This window comes from Melopsittacus undulatus, chromosome 8 (genome assembly GCF_012275295.1).
Source record: "Melopsittacus undulatus isolate bMelUnd1 chromosome 8, bMelUnd1.mat.Z, whole genome shotgun sequence".
In the NCBI taxonomy this organism is placed as follows: Eukaryota; Metazoa; Chordata; class Aves; order Psittaciformes; family Psittaculidae; genus Melopsittacus; species Melopsittacus undulatus.
In genome coordinates, this window is record NC_047534.1 from 3,929,221 (window position 1) to 3,947,726 (window position 18,506).

At 53.5% G+C, this 18,506-nt stretch overlaps 1 protein-coding gene and 1 long non-coding RNA gene across 2 annotated transcripts; one reads left to right on the forward strand and one right to left on the reverse strand.

Annotated features, from left to right (window-relative positions):
• The first annotated feature begins 2,371 nt into the window (after nt 1-2,371).
• On the forward strand, nt 2,372-17,548 carry MMD2 (monocyte to macrophage differentiation associated 2). Its single transcript, XM_034065728.1, has 7 exons — nt 2,372-2,511; nt 14,507-14,588; nt 15,213-15,373; nt 15,476-15,550; nt 15,825-15,926; nt 16,513-16,582; nt 16,903-17,548. Exons 1-7 carry the CDS (start codon nt 2,465-2,467, stop codon nt 17,104-17,106), a joined length of 741 nt encoding a protein of 246 aa, XP_033921619.1. The 5' UTR covers nt 2,372-2,464; the 3' UTR covers nt 17,107-17,548.
• Nucleotides 9,692-17,984, reverse strand: LOC117436612 (uncharacterized). Its single transcript, XR_004549945.1, has 3 exons — nt 17,898-17,984; nt 12,450-12,553; nt 9,692-9,773 (listed from the first exon to the last, which is right to left on the reverse strand). It is a non-coding gene; the product is annotated as an uncharacterized lncRNA (long non-coding RNA).
• Nucleotides 17,985-18,506: the final 522 nt, after the last annotated feature.

Below are 18,506 nucleotides of genomic sequence, written 5' to 3' on the forward strand. Positions count from 1 at the left end.
TGCCAGAGTCCAGCACCACCGTTGTAGCACCCAAAGGTGCTGGGACCCATCATCAGGAACAGGGGACAACACAGAGATGTGTCTCCACTATGGAACTCCTGCATGGTTTGGGATCTGCACAGTTTGGGCAGGAAGCAGCCCTGGTCCCCAGGACCTATTCCTCCTCTAAAGGAAAACTCTGGTTTGGAGACTTTAATAAAAGGTCAATGCATTCAGTGTATTCCTGAGTCTTGGAAACTCTCCTTAATATCATTACACTTACTCGGATCTTTGCAAGAAGATGGGGGGAGCACCCCACAATGTGGCATGCACCTGGAGCATCACCCCTTTTGCATTCCCTGGGAAGATGAGCTGCTTTTGTATGGCCTTGAAGAGGGTCCAAGGATTAATTCATGCCTTGAATTAAGGGATGGGGGAGGAAAGAAAACCAAGGTGCTCTTGTGGGCAGCAATACATGGGAGGAGCTGCCATGGAGAGAGGGCACGTGTGCCAGTGGGGTACAGGTGATGTGAGCATGGACATCTCTGCATCCCACCATCCTCCGCCTGCCAGGTTTGGAGGCAGCGCCGGGGCTGGAGCCGTTCCCCAGCACCAGGAGCGAGGCTTTGGTTGCCATAACAACTGGATTCAGGCTTCAAAAATAGTAACTTATTTTTCATTCGATTTGCCTTTTGCCCTCTGAGACAGATCTATTTCAGGACTGATGGTTCACTTCAGGTGCCCATTGCCAGCACCCCTGCCTGCAGCCTGGGGGCTTCGGGGATGGGGGCTGGTTTGTTCAATGCAATCTATCGCTGTTTTCTTCCCTTCCCCTATTCAGGCCCAGAGAAAAGGTAAAGCAGGGCACAGGCATCATGAAATAGCCTTTGCCAAAGCCTCATCATCGAGTGTGATGGGGAAGGAACTTGACAAATACCTTCTCAGCTAAGTGGCAGGACGTGGGAGAGGTTTCAGAGATGATCTCACTCTGCATCTCAGCCTGGACCTGCTGCTCTCAGCCAGGGATTGGCTGTCCCAGATACGCTGAGAAGGTCCTCCTGAAGATGGGGCTTATTCTGTTCCCTCCTGCACCTCCTGGATCCTGTTGTTCCCAGTATGACCCCCAGCAGGGTCTTCCATCCATGATGATGCAGGAAGGCTGATCCCACTGCCAGCTCCCAGTATTGGGGAACTAGGGTGCTTCTTGTGTGCGTTGTGCACACCCCACAATATGGCATGCACCTGGAGCATCACCCCTTTTGCATCCCCTGGTGAGATGAGCTGCTTTTGGATGGCCTTGAAGAGGGTCCAAGGATTAATTCATGCCTTGAATTAAGGGAGTCTTTCATTTTTGTCTCTTTTGGCTTTTGGAAGAGTTGAGTGTGCTTTATTTCCCATGGAAATGGCCATACAAGTATAACCCTTCATGTTGAGGTGTCCTCATCTGCTTCACCTTTCTCTCATCATTACAGCATCAGCAAGGAGAGGTTGAGTTGGGGGGGGGGAGCAGGAATCTCCTCCTCCACTTGCTGCTGACCTTATGTCACCTTTCTTGTCCCTTAGATGCTGACCTGAAGGTGCCTGCTACCTCTGGCACACAGTGAGCACAGATGATGCCCATATGAGCCCCCATTACCTTTCAAATCCCCTTTCTAAGCTGCCCAACCTCAGATGTATGTTGGGACATCACCTCCTTTGAAAGCCTCCCTGGATGATGGAGAGGACGGAGCAGTGAAGGCTTAGGGTGGAGATAGGGTGAGGATTCTGAGCTCTTCAGCTCTTGCCTTGCTTTATCCCCCTTCTCCTAAGCAGGGAACTGCATCCCCATCCACAGACATCCCACAGCGTTGGGGCTGGGACAGAGCCACCCACCCTGCCGGGGCCTCTGCAAAATAATAGAGAAAACACAAAAACAATTAAAATCAAATCAAGAAAAGCCAACCCATCCAGCTCCCTGGGGATGCCGGCGCAGGCTGGCCCTGCCCTGGGGCAGGCAGCGATGTCTTGGTACCCATCCCGGAGGATGGAGGGGGGGGGGGTGTGAGCTTCCCCCCCCCAAGCTCCGCGATGCTTTAATCACATTTTCAATTCAAATCTGCTGCTATTTGATCCGCTGGGGGTTGGCGGAGGGACGGGGGAGTATTTTTAGCTGTGCTTAAAGCTGCCGCGGCGGCGGAGGGAGAGCGGGCAGGTTGCTGTGGCCGGGCAGAGTTGGACGGGATCCCCCCCCCTCCTTGCTGCCGCCTCCTCCTTCTCCTCCTCTTCGCACATCTGAGGGCGGCAGCGGGGCTGGCTCCCCCCTCCCGGAGGTCTCCTTTGTTTTCCCCGAGTCGCTCTCCCGAGCAGCCGGTGGGGGGGGATCGGGAGGGGGCCGGGCTGGACCAGACCGGCCGCCCCTTCTGCTGCTCGCCCCGCGGAGGAGTTGAGTCGGTTCCCCCCCGGGCGGCTCTTCCCGGCCGTCGGGACCCCCCATGGCACCGCCGCGATGTTCGTGTCCCGGCTCCTGGATTTCCAGAAGACGCGCTACGCCAGGTAAAGCCGTCGGTCCCCGACCCCCCGGTGCTTGCGGAGCCCCAGGACAGCCCCAGTCCCCTTACCCGGGCTCGGTTCCAGCCCGGATGGAGCCCAAAAGGACCTTCAAAAGCTGCTGAGTGTTCCAAAGCATGGGGCAGGTGTGGGATGCTCGTTTGGGAGAAGGGTACCTGCTGTTCTGCATCCCTAAGGGATTTTGAGCATCCTTGAGAGCTCTCGCTGCCTTTCACTGGCTCTAACTTCGCTGTTGCTCTCCCACTGCTGGGGGACCAGGAGCCTGGGGACAGACAATCTATGGAAGGACCAGGGCTGCCCAGGGTCCTGCATCACCCAAGAGAAGCCCCCTCGGGGGAGACCTAGGGGTTCCAATGCTATGCACCAGGGGTAGAGCCTTCTCCCCTCTCCGTGAACCACCTGATGAGGTTTTCCAGCAGCAGGGAAAAGCCCAGGTTTGAAAAGCCCAGGAGAGCTGAGAAACCTCATGGCATTACCTGTGTAGGGGGAAACCTGAGGACTGCTGGGCACAGGTCAGAGGACACTCGGCCATGCACACTGCTGTGGGATCAGATGTGGCCTTTAGGAGGGAGCTGGTGGGTGATGTGGGGACATCAGTTACCCACAGACCTCCCACATAGCAGGTGGCCAAGGATGAGCTGATCGCACAGCACTGTGTGCTGCACAGCCAGATGGGGCTCAGTGTGGTGCTGAGGGTGCTCAGCTTCGCACTGAGGACATGCTCTGCTCCCAGCTCCCTGTGACTGCGATGGGGATGTTTTCATGGCTGCAGAGGGTCCCACAGGCTCATGCAGCTTATGGGGACACTGAGCTCAGCTGCTGCCATCACCTGAATCACAGTGGTCCTGTTAGAGGCAGATACCAGAGGAAAACTTGAATGGAAAGGAGCAGTGATGGTGTTTCTTGCTTGCTCTATGCAGGAGCATCTCTGAAGGATGCTGGGCTGGGTAAGAGTAGGAGACCTCCCTTCCACCCCCTAAAGCACTAGCTCCTCTCCTTCCAGGTGTCCCATACAAACAATCCATGCTTGCACCTCCAAAAACTGTGCTCAAACCCCATTTTGGTCCTGTAACTGCTTCCTAACCACCTTTGCTGTGGGGAGATGCAGGAGGTACCCTCTGCACAACGCATCCAGTTGTGGAAACAGAGTTCAAACCCTTTTCTCCCTGCTGGCACGTGGAGGACAGGACCATGGGAAGATGGAGCCAAGCTAAAGTCTGTACCCCCCCCAAAGCATTAGGACAACCATGCCTTTGCCCGCAGCAGCAGTGCAGAGGTTCTTTTGGAACCAGCAGACAAGGGGCTGCTTCCTTACCTCAGTCCCCCCAAGCAGAACCCATCTGCAACCTGTGGCTGGATCTGTCCAGAATCAAAGCTTGTTGTGGTCCTTCCTTTCTGGAGATAACTTGTTAAATGGGGATGAGGTGTTACAGAGAGCCCACATGCAGGGCAGGGGCTGTGGGACACAGGAAGGGTTGGGTCCACAGAGCATCCTCCATCTCCCACAAGGTACCAGCGCTGGATGGGCAGCAGGAGATGGGTGCTCCCTTGGGTTTCACCCCAAGGCAGCCAGCAGCACACGATGCTAACCCAGAGCTTCCTCCATCACTGCAGAGATCCTCTTAGCCTAGTGCTTAAAAATAACAGTTGGCTAATCCCTGTTCCCCCCCTCACTCCACACACACCAGATGGGGATTGGGGTGAGCAGGAGCCACAGGGCTCACAGCAGCACAGTCCCTTCAAGGCATCAGAAGCATCTTGGAGAAGCTTTTGCTTGTGGCCTTCCTTAAGGAAAAATAAAGGCAGGAAGTTTTCATTGTGGTGGAAAACTCTGGAACCACTTCATTTTTAACACAGTTTTATCTAATTTTGCGTGAGGAGCAAGAAAGGAAACTTGGATATCGAGATACCTGCCAAAAGGAATAAATAAAACACAGTGTGGTTGATGAAAGACCTGTTGTGTGCAAGCTGCACTGAAGGCATCGGGCTTTGAACAAAGAGATGAAAGGCAGGAATCAATATGAGAGCATTCAGGAGAAGAGAGGATGTGAGAGCCAGGAGGAAACTCAGAGCTGGAGGGGCACTGAGGAGTCCCCAAATCCTTCCCAGCTGAGCTTCAGAGATAGGGGACTGTGGCTGTGGCAAAGGGAAGGGGCTGTCACCGTGGTGGGAACAGGGATGTGTGGCAAAGCTGCTCAAGCAGGTAATGGTTATAAAGGAGGCTCTGTGGTTTCTGCTGTGCTGTGGGGTGCAGGAGGCTCCTCCATTATCCACCACCATGGGGAAAGGGAGGTGAAAGCACAGTTGCTGCAAGGCTTCCCCTGTCGCTCACAGCCTGTTCCGTGGCAATGATATCCATCTCCTGCCGACAGGCCAAATTGAGCCGTGACGCCAGCAGCAGCATGCAGTGACAGGGTGCAAGCAGATGCGATTCCTCCTGCTTACCCAACCACCAGACTGCCATTCCCCCACTCTCCCTCCACCCTTTCCTCTCTTCCTCCTTCCTCCCAGCTCACCAACATGGTGCTGGCTTCCCCCCAGAGCAACAGATTGGTGCAAGTGGTATCTTCATCACTTAAACTCATGGGCCAGGTTACACTGAGCCGGTAACTGATCCCTCTCTCCACTCACCACCAGCTCTGACCTCACTTTGGTCCACTTTTTCCACAGATATGGACCAGTGCCTCCTCCCTGTGTAGCTTCTGTGGGGCTGCAGCTCAGCCCAAATCTCCCTTTAGGGACACAAAATGCTTCCCAGAATTCGGCCATCCAAAGCCATAATTGAAAGGAAACATGATTAAGTGGGATGCTGCTGTATCTGGCCAGCTTCAGCAGCTCTGGAGCTGCAGGCTGTGCAGGGCACTGAATCATCCTAATAAACTGATAGCAGTTCACGATTGGATTTGTTAATGTAAAGGGCTCTACATCTTATTGCGTTTGCTTGTCTCACCCTGTGCAGAGTAACACAGGGAGGAACAGCTGGGGAAAAAGCACATTCATTTCTCAGCACAGAAGCAGGAGGTTAGGGGAAAAAGGGGCCTCAATAGGTGCATGGTCCAGTCTTGTCTTCACCTGCCTGATGTCTGCAACGTAGACACCGCCACCTCCTCACCAGCACAAGGGGATGGAGATCTGGACTCTACACTTGCTCACAAGCAAATCACAGAATGGTTTGGGTTGGAAAGGATCTTAAAATCATCCCGTTCCAACCCCCCCCTGCCTCCGAGTCTGGAGAAATACAGCTGGGAAAACCTTCCTTCTTGCTCCCTGCACCTGCAACTACTGAGCAAGGAGACATTTGCTGACTCCTCCTCCAGCATCTCTGGGCAAGAGAGGAAGAGAACCACCAGTAGGAATAGGAGAGAGAGAAAACATTGGGGTGCTCAGCTCCCAGACATGAGGAAAACAAAGCCAGGCTGCCAGCCTGAACACAGCTATTGCATTGGGAAGATCTGGTCCCCGTTTGCAATGAAAGTGCAAGCAGCCCTTGCCTGCTCCCACACATGTCGAGATGCTTTCCAAGAGCTCTGCTTCCCCCACAGCCAGCGTGGGATGAAGCAGCGAGAAGGGAAATGGTTTCAGTGTAGGTATTGCAGCTCAGAGATGCTCAAGAGGCAGGGGTTCCTCACAGGCAAGCACCAGCCCCAATCCCACCATCCCCAGTGAGATCTGCCAGCCTGCCCCAGCTGAACAGGTCCCCTTGCTGCAAAAGGCACTGCTCCAAGAGATAGGGAGGCCCCAGGATCCCCAGCATCACCGGCCAATTCCATATTGGTTGCTCTGTTGCACCAGGCTGACTCAGATAGCCGCTTGAGATAGCACTGGTAGGATTCATCTTATGTGTGATTTACACACCCAAGGTGCAGTTATTGGATCCAGGCATTTAGAAGGCAACAAGTACTCAAAGCCCCATTTGCAATGGGATAGTCCCTCAAAATGCCCCATTCCCTCCTTTTGGAGGCCCATCAGGACAAGCTCAGGTGGGGAATCACTGCACTGGAGTGGGCAAGCCAAGCCCTGTGCCTTGCCCTTGTGGGGGAAGGAAGGTCTCTCGGGTGCCTGGGAAACACATGCCCCATGGTTTTCCCCTCCTTCAGCTGGTGTTGGATATCAGCCTGATGTGATTCTTTGGCACCGCTTACTATGGCCAGCTTCATGGGGTAGCAGCCAACACTATGCATGGGAAATTCAAGCCACTTCCCAGCATGGCAGGTCACTGAACACAAGGAACAGGGATCTCCCAGGACTGCTCCCAGGCTTGCCTTCCTCTTCCCTCCTCCCTTCCCACACTGCTCCAGAGCAAGACAAAGCAATGCAAACCAGCTACAACTCCTACAGGAAGGAAGGGAAAAGAACACAACTTACTTCAGTTCATTGCTCTTACGAGGTGCTTGGCTGCAAAAGGAGACTGGTTGAGTACCCAGAGAGATGCTGCAAGGGGATGAATGCTCAGAGCAGGAGCAAACACCAGCGCTCTCCCTTTAGCGTTGTCCAGATGTAATTGAACCTCAATGCTTTTATGCAGTGAAGATCCAGAGTCTAATGAGCTCTGTGTGATCCACTGGCAACTTCTCATAACATGATAACACAAGCATCATATTCCTAGATGTTTACTTCAGATGCCTATTAGTTGAGCCAAGCAGCTTGACCTTTGGGAGAGTTCAGATCCAAGTCTTTGCTCCTGTTCCAGTTTAGAGCCAAGGCTTGCTGCTGGGGAAAAGGGATTTTAAGCAGAGAGAGATGGGCAGGTCAGGGGCAAGGAGCAGGGTACTAAGTGTCACATGTTGGTACTGCAGCATTAGACAGCTACCTGCACTCAGTCACAAATACTAATGGAAATCCTGGTACCTGCTTGCTTGGCTGGTGAAATTCATTATTATCCTTCTGTGCCTTTGTGGTCCAGAGGCATTTGCTGAGTAATACAGGTACCATTTGTATGAGCATCATCCAGGAATCCCAAATGAGAGCCTGGTCTCAGGCTATGGGGAAACCTTATGGACTTGGGAAACTCATTTCAGTCACAGAGACAGGCAGGGTCAGAGGCTGGGGAGGCTCCAGACCCCAAACTGTTCCCCCACTCCTGCCCTCCTTGGGCTGTTGTGGAGTTCAAACAGGCAGAGCCAGCTCAGGATTTGTTCCACTAACTTCTGTGCTCAGGGCACTGCAGGCAGGGCAGCAAACAGCAACTCTCCAAACAAGCAAATAGTGAATAACAGAGACTCTTCAGTTCTGGAATCAGCCCTCCTCACATTCACAAGGCACCTGGGACATCAGAGTCATTGTGACAAATCAGCTATTGTTGTCTCACCAAGTGAAACAAGAAGTCCCAGCTCAGAAAGTAATTTGGGAAACGCTCCCCAATCCCATCTGTTGTGAATAAACAGCTCTGCTGCAGCTTCAGGGTCATGATTTGTCTTGGAATAGCTAGAGATACCATCTACATAAAGCCTGCTGGAGAGATAGAGACATATCCCTGCACAGAGGATGGGAATACAGACAGTTAGGACCATTCTGGGAATTACCTGCTGAGTTTCCACTTACCAGCCAAGCCCTATGGATATAGGGGGGCTCTCATGGGTGCAGAAATGGATTTGTGCATGCCTGCATCTGGATTGGAGCCTCCTGTGTTTGTCTCTGCTAGGATGAGGAGCAAAGAACAGGAATTAGATATAGCCTTGGTGTGTTCAGGGAAATAGCAGCACATTGTCTTCCTGCCAGTCTCAGCCCCTCATATACCCACTCCTGCAGCAGCAGGATGTGCCAGAGGAGCGTATTCCCTGTCCCTTCATTTGTGCCTACAGTTCAGTGCCAGATACAGCATGGACAGGGCTGAGCACATGGTCCCTGTCTGGGAGCATCTCTAAGCTGGCAAGCAGACTTGTTCATCATTTCTCATGGCACACAGGCTATGCAGTGCCAGGGGGTGGTCTGCAGCCAGCCCAGGGTGTTACCACATGTCAGAATGCTGGGAACAAGCAAAACTGGGATGAGGGTAATCAGAGGTGATGAATGATGACTCAATCTGCAGCCTGTTTCTGGAAGCAAGGCTCCCATTGGGGGCATCCATCTGGGCAGGTTACTCCAGGAATCTGGTGATCTGCTACTTTACCCCTAAGAAAGGCTGAGAAATGCTGGTTTAAATAAAAAGCCTTTCATTTCCTGCTCCCTACCCAAGCTGCCAGCTCTTTGCACTATGCCAGGAAGCAACACAACAGAAAACACTGCACAGTTTTGCTCCATCAGCTCTCCTGCCTCTTCTCATACGGGATGAGCTGGAGTTAAAGGAGTAGCCTACGGAGCAGGTTTGCCCCATCTGCCCCTTTTCCCCTCACCAGGGAGCTGACCTGCAAGCTTACAGCACACAGCTCAGCTTTCCAAAACAGGAGCACCATATGTTCACGTAGGAGCATGTAAGCACTGAAGAGCAGGGATGGAAACAGAGGTTTCAGCTCTTAATGGGGTGCCACACGTGCCCATGTGGGTGTCTCTGCAGATGGTGATGCTGGGCAGCATCAGCCTGAGCATTTCTGCTTCCAGTCCAAATGTTCCCATGTTAATGGGTAAGAAGGAAAAACCAGGATTTCTCAAGTGCTCTTGGGCTGGATAAGGCAGCTTTGTGGTACTGCAGGGTCTGAGGACTCTGCACTGGGAGCTGAAGCCTTTCCCATGTTACCAAGTGACAGAATCTATGGCCTGGACCTGATGAGGCCCTGACTAGACCCCTGTGGTCCTGCTCTGTCTCCTGCATCCTGCGATTGCATCCCATACGTAAGCAGCACCAAGGGCCCTGTGCTGCATCATCACACACAGCTGCCCAGGACTGAGCTAATTACAAGCCATAGAGGAGCTCAAAGGGGTGAAGCCTCTTACCAGGGGCTGCAGCTGCAGCATTACCAGATTACAGGTCAGAAGCAGAGCACATGCCAAGCCCCAGCTTACAGGGATGCCACCACAGCAGCTCTCATGGAAGCACAAATCCAAGGACCAAGCACTGTGTGTGCAGTCTCTCAACACATTAAGGCAAATTCAGACCATGCACTGAAGAGGGATATGGGGCCAGTCTGCCCTACAGGAACACATCTATGCCAGTGATGTCACCTCAGGCATCACAACACTTGCTCTACCAAGGGACAACCCAAAGGGCCCCAGCAGGACTTACCACTGCTGCCGGTCGGCATCCAGCACATGCTTTCCCCATCCTTCCTCTCTAAGACACCACCATCAGGATACAATCCTCTTCCGTTACTCTAAAGGCAGGTGAGATACCAGTCACAAAGAGAAGGAGAAATTCCTTCTCTTTGCAGTCAAATTCCCAAGAGCTGTCTCATAGGAACACAGATCCCTGAGACAAGAAGATAGATACAAAGCAAACCAGTTCCTCACCAAACCCATCCCTTTTATAAGCTATTTGCAGGTGAAACCTGTAGACATTAGCTGCTCTGGGGAGATTCACATCACCTGGGAGCACCTTAGGTTGTGCACATTTAGTGCTTCATGGGTTGTGAAGGGGATGTGTTGGCTTTTCAAGTGTTACAGCTATGGCAATGTGGAGGGGGGATCCCAGCTCCTCAATGCATAGATGCACAGCCACGTGTTGTGTATAAAGCCTGATTTATAGCAGGGTTGGGAATGTCAGTGTGGGACTGGCTTTTTCCAAAGGCAGGGATGAGCTGCTCAATGGGACCCCAACCTCCCTGTCCATACCATGTGTGTGGATATATATATATATATATTGGTATATATCACATATACCAATACCCAGTCTCTATGCCTGTAATTCTGCACCCTCTTCATGCTTTGCAGCCACCAGCTCACCTGAAGGATGACAAATTATTATCCTCACTTGGAGATGGATAAAGGGAGGGAGAGGGAAATGATGTGGCAGATCTAGCCAGAGAGTCAGTATTGAAGGCAGAGCTAAACCCCATGTCTCCTGAATCACAACCTGGCCTGGATCTCCATCAGGGCTGTTCCCACCCTGTGTGTGTAGGGCACAGCTCTGCAAAGTGTCCCATGGCTCTGCCTGTGTGGGTGCGTGGTGCCCATGGAGTGGCTGATGAAGGTTGTCTTGGTGTTGAGATGCTCACACATGAGCCCTCCTTAGGAGTAGTTTAATCCCTATTTTACCTTCTTCTCCCCTACCCTGGCAAAGTGGGAGCGATTTTTGAGGTCAGAACTTTGTTCTTGGATAAAAGTCCTTCTAAAACTTAGTAAATGCTCCCAGAACCACAAAAAAACCCAGAGTGGGAGAAAGAGAAGGAGAAAGGAACAAGCCTGGGAAGCTGGCTCCGCACTTTGCCCTGGCTGCCTGTGACAAGGGGCTCTTTGTTCCCTGGCCGGAGTCTGCTGCACTGGCCCTTTTCAGTCTCCCTCCCTGGGAAAGGGGCCAGGGGAAGCAGGACAAGCAGGGCAGGGGTAAACCCTGGGGCTGCATGAATAACCCCTGCTTGGACCCCCACCAGGCACCCCCATCTTCATATAGCCGATCTGTATAGCATCTGCCAGGAGCAGCACTGGGAGTAAAAGGTGCCTGGGAGCCCCTTGGGTCTGTGCTTCCCATGCAGCATCCCTGAGAATGACCGTGCCCCTGTTCCTGCTGTGTAAGAGATGTGAAACTTCTGTGTCTTTTGGACTCTGCAGTCCTAAAGCATCTGCTAAAATGCATTAAAGCATCCAGCCAAGGTGTAATCACCTGCCTGCAGCTTCATGGACCTGCAGTGTGGAGTGAGCCACATCATGGAATCATAGAATAGTTAGGGTTGGAAAGGACCTTAAGATCATTTCCAACCCTCCTGCCATGGACAGGGACACCTCACACTAAACCATGGCACCCAAGGCTCTGTCCAACCTGACCTTGAACACTGCCAGGGATGGAGCATTCACAGCTTCCCTGGGCAACCCATTCCAGTGCCTCAGCACCCTCACAGTAAAGAACTTCCTCCTTATATCCAATCTGAGCTTCCCCTGTTTCAGTTTGAACCCATTACCTATCCATGTCCTATCACTACAGTCCCTAATGAAGAGTCCATCCCCAGCATCCTTGCAGGCCCCCTTCAGATACTGGAAGCTGCTCTGAGGTCTCCACGCAGCCTTCTCTTCTCCAGGCTGAACAGCCCCAACTTTCTCAGCCTGTCTCCATACAGGAGCTGCTCCAGCCCCTGATCACCCTCATGGCCTCCTCTGGACTTGTTCCAACAGTTCCATGTCCTTCTTATGTTGAGGACACAGGACCTGTACACAGTGCTCCAAGTGAGGTCTGACACTGTGGCTTTGCCCAGGCAGTGTAGGCTGGATGCTGTTATGGACACATCTCCCTCATCTCCTCCCACCCCAGGGATACAGCCAGGGTATCCTGAACCCTATGGTTGCAATGACATAGAGCAGGTGATGGTTGTGGATTGAGCCAGCCGGGCAGGAGTCTTACTGCAGGGATCAGAGCTAAGTTTGGAGAGGTGTTTCTCTCATTATTGGATTGAAAAGCCCCAGACCTGTGTCTGGCTGCAGCAATTCCCTTTCTCCTGACCCCAGTTGCACAGAGCTGGGGCTGGGAAACACACAGCAGCCTCCAGCCTCTCTGGGCTTTCATCAGCTCTAATGAGAGTTGCAGATGCCCTTTCCAAGAGCGTCTGTCTGTCTTTCAGGCTCAGATTTGAGGCTGATTTGGCACACCAATACAGTAACTGTCTGCAGGCTGGGAATGCTGCAGGGCTCCCCATGACCTGCCATCACAGGGATGGAGTGAGCTCGATGGAGATGGTCTGGGAGATAGGTAAAAGAGAGACGAGAAGGTGAGGAAATGCCCTCTGCACCCCTTGGGAGGAAGGTGCTGCAGAAGGACTCATCCTGCCCTGCCAGAAGAGGTGCAAACATTGGCTGCTCCCATGTTTGTTTGCACAGAGGACCATGAAACTGTGTCCATCTACCCCTAAAATACAACGCTGGGTGTTCCAGGAGGAGCTGGCCCAGCACTGTGCAGCCAGGTCCCACATCTGTCATGCTCCATTTCCCATCTTTCACAGGATGATGCCTATTAGAAAGCAGGGTAAGGAAACAAGAGCAGGTCAAAAAGAAGTCCCTCCTCAAGGCTATTGCTCCCTCTGGGAAAAGCAGATGTTTTCAGTGTGCTGCACCAGCACAGCTTTGGGCTTCAGGGACACACATGCTGTCTGACCTCATCCCATGGGAATGGCTGGGGTGGCCCTTCCTGGCCTCTCCATCCCTGTACCAGAGACAGGGAGGATATCTGCACCCCAGGGATCCCTTTCCAAAGGGTCTGCATGTCCCTTCGCCCTGTAGAAAGGGGCTGTGGGAACCAGCCCTGCCTCTGCTCCTTGTTACTGCTCTGAAGAGCTCCGAGCAGAGGGGAGACGGTGTCGGGCTTTGTTAAAACAAATAAATCCAAGGAAAAGGCCTCGGAGGCGTTTCCTCAGCAACCGATGTCACGGGGATGTCTGTCCTTCCCCTGCCGCCGCCTTATTATGAGAAGGGAAAAGAAAGGGAAGCAGAAAGCAAAGGGGAGCTGGGGACAGTCTCCTGGCAACGCTGAGGACAGCAATGTCCTCCTGCCAGAGGACATGGCTCCAGCACAGCCAGCCTGGCCATTCCCTGTGGCTGGAGCATCGGGATGAGGGGGCATCCCTGGTGTCCCCTGGATGGATGTGAGAGCGTGCCGGGTACAAGCACATCCCAAGGGATGCTCAGTCCTGATAAGTGCTGATTTACCCAGTGTGGGTCCCCCATTGTAGTGCAGGGGGAGCTCACCCCCTCTGCTTTCTCCTCTTAATTCAGTTTGATGATGACCATGCCTCTTCCCATGGTACCAAGGTCTGGCAGCAGGCAGGGCAGGGGCTGGGGACAGGTTCCCTGGCCTGGGTCTGTTGTGGCCACACTCCCTCTGGCTTCAAATCCATGTTATTTGAGCTAGTTAATCCAGCCTGGCTCACTCTTCATAGACAGCAGCAAGTGGCTCATTCAGTGGGGTTGAGCAAGGAGATGCGGAAGAGTCTGTATGGATGTGGGTGGCTCAGAGATGCCTTCCCCAATGCCCTGCATCACCCTGTGCCCAGCAGCAAGGTCCTGCCAGCCCCAGAGCCCCCTTGCTGGGAACAGCTCAGCTGTGAAACCCACCACAGATGGTGCCAGAAGTGGGAGCAAACAGGGTCAGAAAGCAATTAGTCCAGGTCCGGAGCTGCAGCAGCAACAAGGTCTTTAAATCCCTGATTACCAGATTACATGGGGAAGGATCACTCCCTGTTTGCTTGGTTCTTATTCCCTTCTGCAAGGCCTCCACTTCTGGCCCCTGCCAGAAGAAGATGCTGAGTGAGGCTTTGCTCTGACCTGCTACCACAGATGCATATTTAATTTGCCTGTTAATACAGCTGTACCTACCTAGCAATGGACTGGCCAAGCCAGACACTATATTTTATCCTCTGTGTTGATCTGACAAAGGGAAATCGATATGTTCCTCTGAACATCAAGAGCAAACTGATACCTCAGACCAAGAGAAGGACAAATAAAGCTATGGGTTTCCAAGGGAGGATGGTGGGGTTTCCCCTGCAGAAATTTGTGCTGGATGTGAGTCAGATGCAGGTGGTACCCAGAAACCAAGAGCAACATGGGGATTTCAAGGATGCTGGAGAGGGACTCTTCATCAGGGACTGTAGTGATAGGACAAGGGGTAATGGATTTGAACTGAAACAGGGGAAGTTCAGGCTGGATGTGAGGAAGAAGCTCCTGACCATGAGGGTGCTGAGGCACTGGAATGGGGAGCCCAAAGAAGTGGTAAATGCTCCAATCACTGTTTGTGTTCAAGGCCAGGTTGGACAGAGCCTTGGGTGACATGGTTTAGTGTGAGGTGTCCCTGCCTATGGCAGGGGGGTTGGAACTGGATGATCTTAAGGTCCTTTCCAACCCAAACCATTCCATGGTTCCTCCATACCCCATCCTCTGAGTGAGTTTCTCTCCATGCTTCTTGCTGCAGGTTCATGAATCACCGCGTCCCATCCAACTGCAGGTACCAGCCGACGGAGTACGAGCATGCAGCGAACTGTGCCACCCATGCAGTGAGTCCCTGTCCCCATCCCAGGGCTGGGTAGGATGGTGCTCAGCTCTCCATGGATCCTTTGAGGAGCTTCAAGGAACTCCTAGAAATGCCAATGTTCAGCCCTGCTGCTGAGGGTCTGAGGGCTGTGGTGAGGCAGATGGATGCTGGGCAGTAGGATGCTCTCCCTCCTCCTGCCCTGGGAAGCTGGTTGCATGTCCCTTGCTGTCACCCACCATATCCGCAGGGAAGCTGGCTGCTGTGGGCTTAGTGGAGCAGGAGTATTTTGCAGAGCTCCATGAAAACAGAGTGGTTTTCACAGCAGGGATGGTGACAGGAACCCCATTGGGCTGCCTACACAAGCGGTCCCCACATCAGGGTTTCCCTTAGGAGCTGGCAGCTCCCACTCTTGAGTCCTGGGGGATAACTCAGAGGTAGCCATCCTCCTTCTGCCTTCCTCCTCCTCATCTTCACTTGGAGAAGCTGTTTCGGAGCTGCATCAAAATAGAGGGGAGAAAGCCTGCCCCTTATAGGTGGTGGCTTTGACCAGGAGCAAAAGGAACACCTAAAAGGCAAATCAGAGACTGTACTGTAGTTGCTTGATGGAAACGCAGAGAGTCAGCAAAGGTTTGCTTCTCCTTTCCAGTTCTGGATCCTGCCCAGCATCCTTGGCAGCTCCATCCTCTACATCCTCTCTGATGACCAGTGGGAAACTATCTCAGCCTGGATCTATGGCTTTGGCTTGTCCAGCCTCTTCATCGTCTCCACCATCTTCCACACCATCTCCTGGAAGAAGAGGCATCTCAGGTACCAGCCCTGATTGCTGGGGGTCCAGGAGAAGGGGGAAAGGGTCCAGAGGCCCATGGTGCTGCAGGCTGTGACCTGGCTGTCTGTCTGTCCATCCCACAGGACAGTGGAGCACTGCTTGCACATGTTTGACAGGATGGTGATCTACTTCTTCATCGCAGCATCATATGCTCCCTGGTGAGTTGCTGGTGAGTGGAGGCCATCACTTGGCCCTCCTGGATGGGAGAAAATCACAACAGCTCCAATAGATAGGGTTTCCCTCTGTGGCTTTGACTCTGCTTGGGGCTGGACCCTACCCCTTTCCACAAACCCTTATCTTATAGATTGCAACCCCTTTAAGTTGAAGTTGCAAGCTGGGAAGACCCTTTGATGGGATAGCCACGGGGCACCTCTGCCCATGGCCAGGACTGGGGTGCTGCCCTAGATCCTCACCACCTCTTGGGTCTTGCAGGCTGAACCTGAGGGAGTTGGGTCCCTGGGCTTCCCACATGCGCTGGATCATCTGGATCATGGCATCTGTTGGGACTGTCTATGTTTTCTTCTTCCATGAGCGGTGAGTGCCGTTACTTGGCTCTGTGCTGGTGGCTAGTGCAGAGCCCAGCTCTGCCAGCCCCTATAAATGCCCAAAGCTGCAGGGGAGAGCAAGAAGGATGGAGACAGATAGACAGACAGACAGGTACAGTGTTCCTGACAGTCTCCTGGTCAACTGGAAGTGGAGAGTTGGACCACGTCCTTCCCCATCCGCATTCTGGCTTTAGGAGCTTTGGTGACAGGGATGCGGGAAGAGGGATGCGGGAAGAGGGATGTGAGATGTGAGAAGAGGGATGCGAGAAGAGGCATGAGGGAGCAGGGACGTGCTGCTATGAGCGGCTTCTTCCACATGGTGGCACCAAACGGAAAGCAAAAGGCTCCAGATACCTGTCCCCGAAGCCCCAAGCTCCCGGCCCTGAGCCGGCAGCTCCGATGCCAGGGTGAGGGTCCTCTACCCCGGAGCAGGGTGCTAGCCCCATTGCAGTGGTGTGGCTCACACATGAGGACACGGGACCTGCTGCCGTGGCACTTCCATCCCTTTTCCTATAGCACCTACAAATGTAAACCTCAATGCTCTTTCCTCCAAGCAGCTTCTCTGTCGATCACAGGTACAAGCTGGTGGAGCTGGTGTGCTACGTTATCATGGGCTTCTTCCCTGCGCTGGTCATCCTCTCCATGGTAAGCCACTGCTGGGAAGCAGACGGGCTCAGCACAAGGGGCAAATCCCAGCAGGACTTGCTTGTCTGTGGAGGGATCTGTGGTGGATAAAGCCAGCCCCAAATATGACATGGCCCATCTTGGTTTTGCAAGTGCTTTGGGTCCCCACCAGATCTCCATCAGACCTCCTACCTGGGCTCCATTGCACTGAAGTCCCCCAAGCCAAGCCAGGGTGCTGGGTCCCCACTGCCTGCCTGGAGGGGAGGGTGCAGCAGAAGGCAGAGAGAAGGGCGAGGGATGCTATGGCCACCACTGAGCCCTATGTCCCTGCTTGCTCCCAGCCCAACAGGGATGGCCTCCCGGAGCTGGTGGCTGGTGGATTCTCCTACTGCCTGGGCATGGTCTTCTTCAAGAGCGACGGCCGCATCCCCTTCGCCCATGCCATCTGGCACCTCTTCGTGGCCATTGGAGCTGGCATCCACTACTATGCCATTTGGAGGTACCTCTACCGGCCCAGCACACTGGAGGCTAAAACAACCCGGTAGATGCCTTAAAGACCAGCACATGGGGGCATGAGGGGAGCAAGGGAGACAGCCTGTGCCATGGGCTCACCCCAAACCACCCACTTGCCCCATGGGCAGCTCTGCTGGTGCCCTCCCTGCACAGCCAGGAGAGTCTGGAGGTGGATTTTAAATGGATTTTCCTCTTTTAACCTCGGGAACTGCTTGGATTTTAGGCACAGGTTTTGTAACACAGTGACCGACCAAGGGGCTGCTGGTGGCAGGGGAATGACTGTGTGCCATGGGCTTGGGGAGGCTCCACTCACTTGCCTGGCCCTGAGCATCCCATGGGGTCCTTGAGCCCACCTGCCCCTGGACGGTGACACCCTGGGTTTGGCTGCTGAGCCCTTAGCATGGGCCACCCAAGGGACTGGAGGAGTTGGGATGAGGGGGCAGATCCGGCTGCTTTCCCTTGGGATGCTCCCACAGCCTGGGAGGGGGCACATTGGAAACCCATGCTCCAGCTGGGCTCAGTGCCTAAACAGACCTAAATCATGCCAGCATTCACTACTGCCTCCCAGGTTCTCTATGGGAAGGTCCAGGGACAGCAAAGCCTTAGGTGAGATTGAAACTGGGATCTCTTCCAGGGCACCCCAGAGTCCCCAAGCACTGGAGAACCCCTTCTCTAAGCCAGTATTAGGTGCACAACTCAGTCCATCCCCCTGCATGGGCCCAGGGAGCCCACCAGGATATATTGTCCTTGGGGTGCTTTGTTTTCCTCTCCAATCTCAGTGCTGTGGCAGATTCAAAGCACAGCCCCACTCCCAGGCTCTTACCTGTGCCTTCAGCAGGGAGCAGAGGGGGGATCCGGATCCCAGCATCCACCTGGCTAAGGTCACCCCATCCACATCAGGGGATTTTCTTTCTCCTTGAGGGAGGGAAGCAAACCTCCTTGGATTGGGATCATGGGGCTGCCTTTTCTGCTCCCATTCTGGTGATGAGCCTATTGCCCATCATCATTAACTCCACTCCTGAGAGGATTTCTGGCATTCCCAGAATTGATGTAGGGGAAAGATGCATCTGCATGATGCTTGGAGGTGAGCTGAATGGGGATGTCCTAGTGATTCTTGGCTATTAAACACCTAACCACAGCTACACAGTGCTTTCCAAGGTAGGATAACAAGACATGGAGCACCCATCCAACCATCAGGAGCATCCTGATAGTGCTGGAATGGGAAAACCACACTGGTCCTGCTGCCCAGGCTGCTGGAGCTGTTAAGGACTGGTCTGTGCTGGGACCCCTCAGAGCATCGCTGCTCTCAATCCTGCCTGCACCTTCCCCAGGAGCCCCTGGAAGCATTGATTTCCCATCAGCTCTTTTCGGCCTCTTGATTAATTGTGGCTGCAGCAGCCTTGGCACAATGAGGCAAATGAAGGAGATTTAT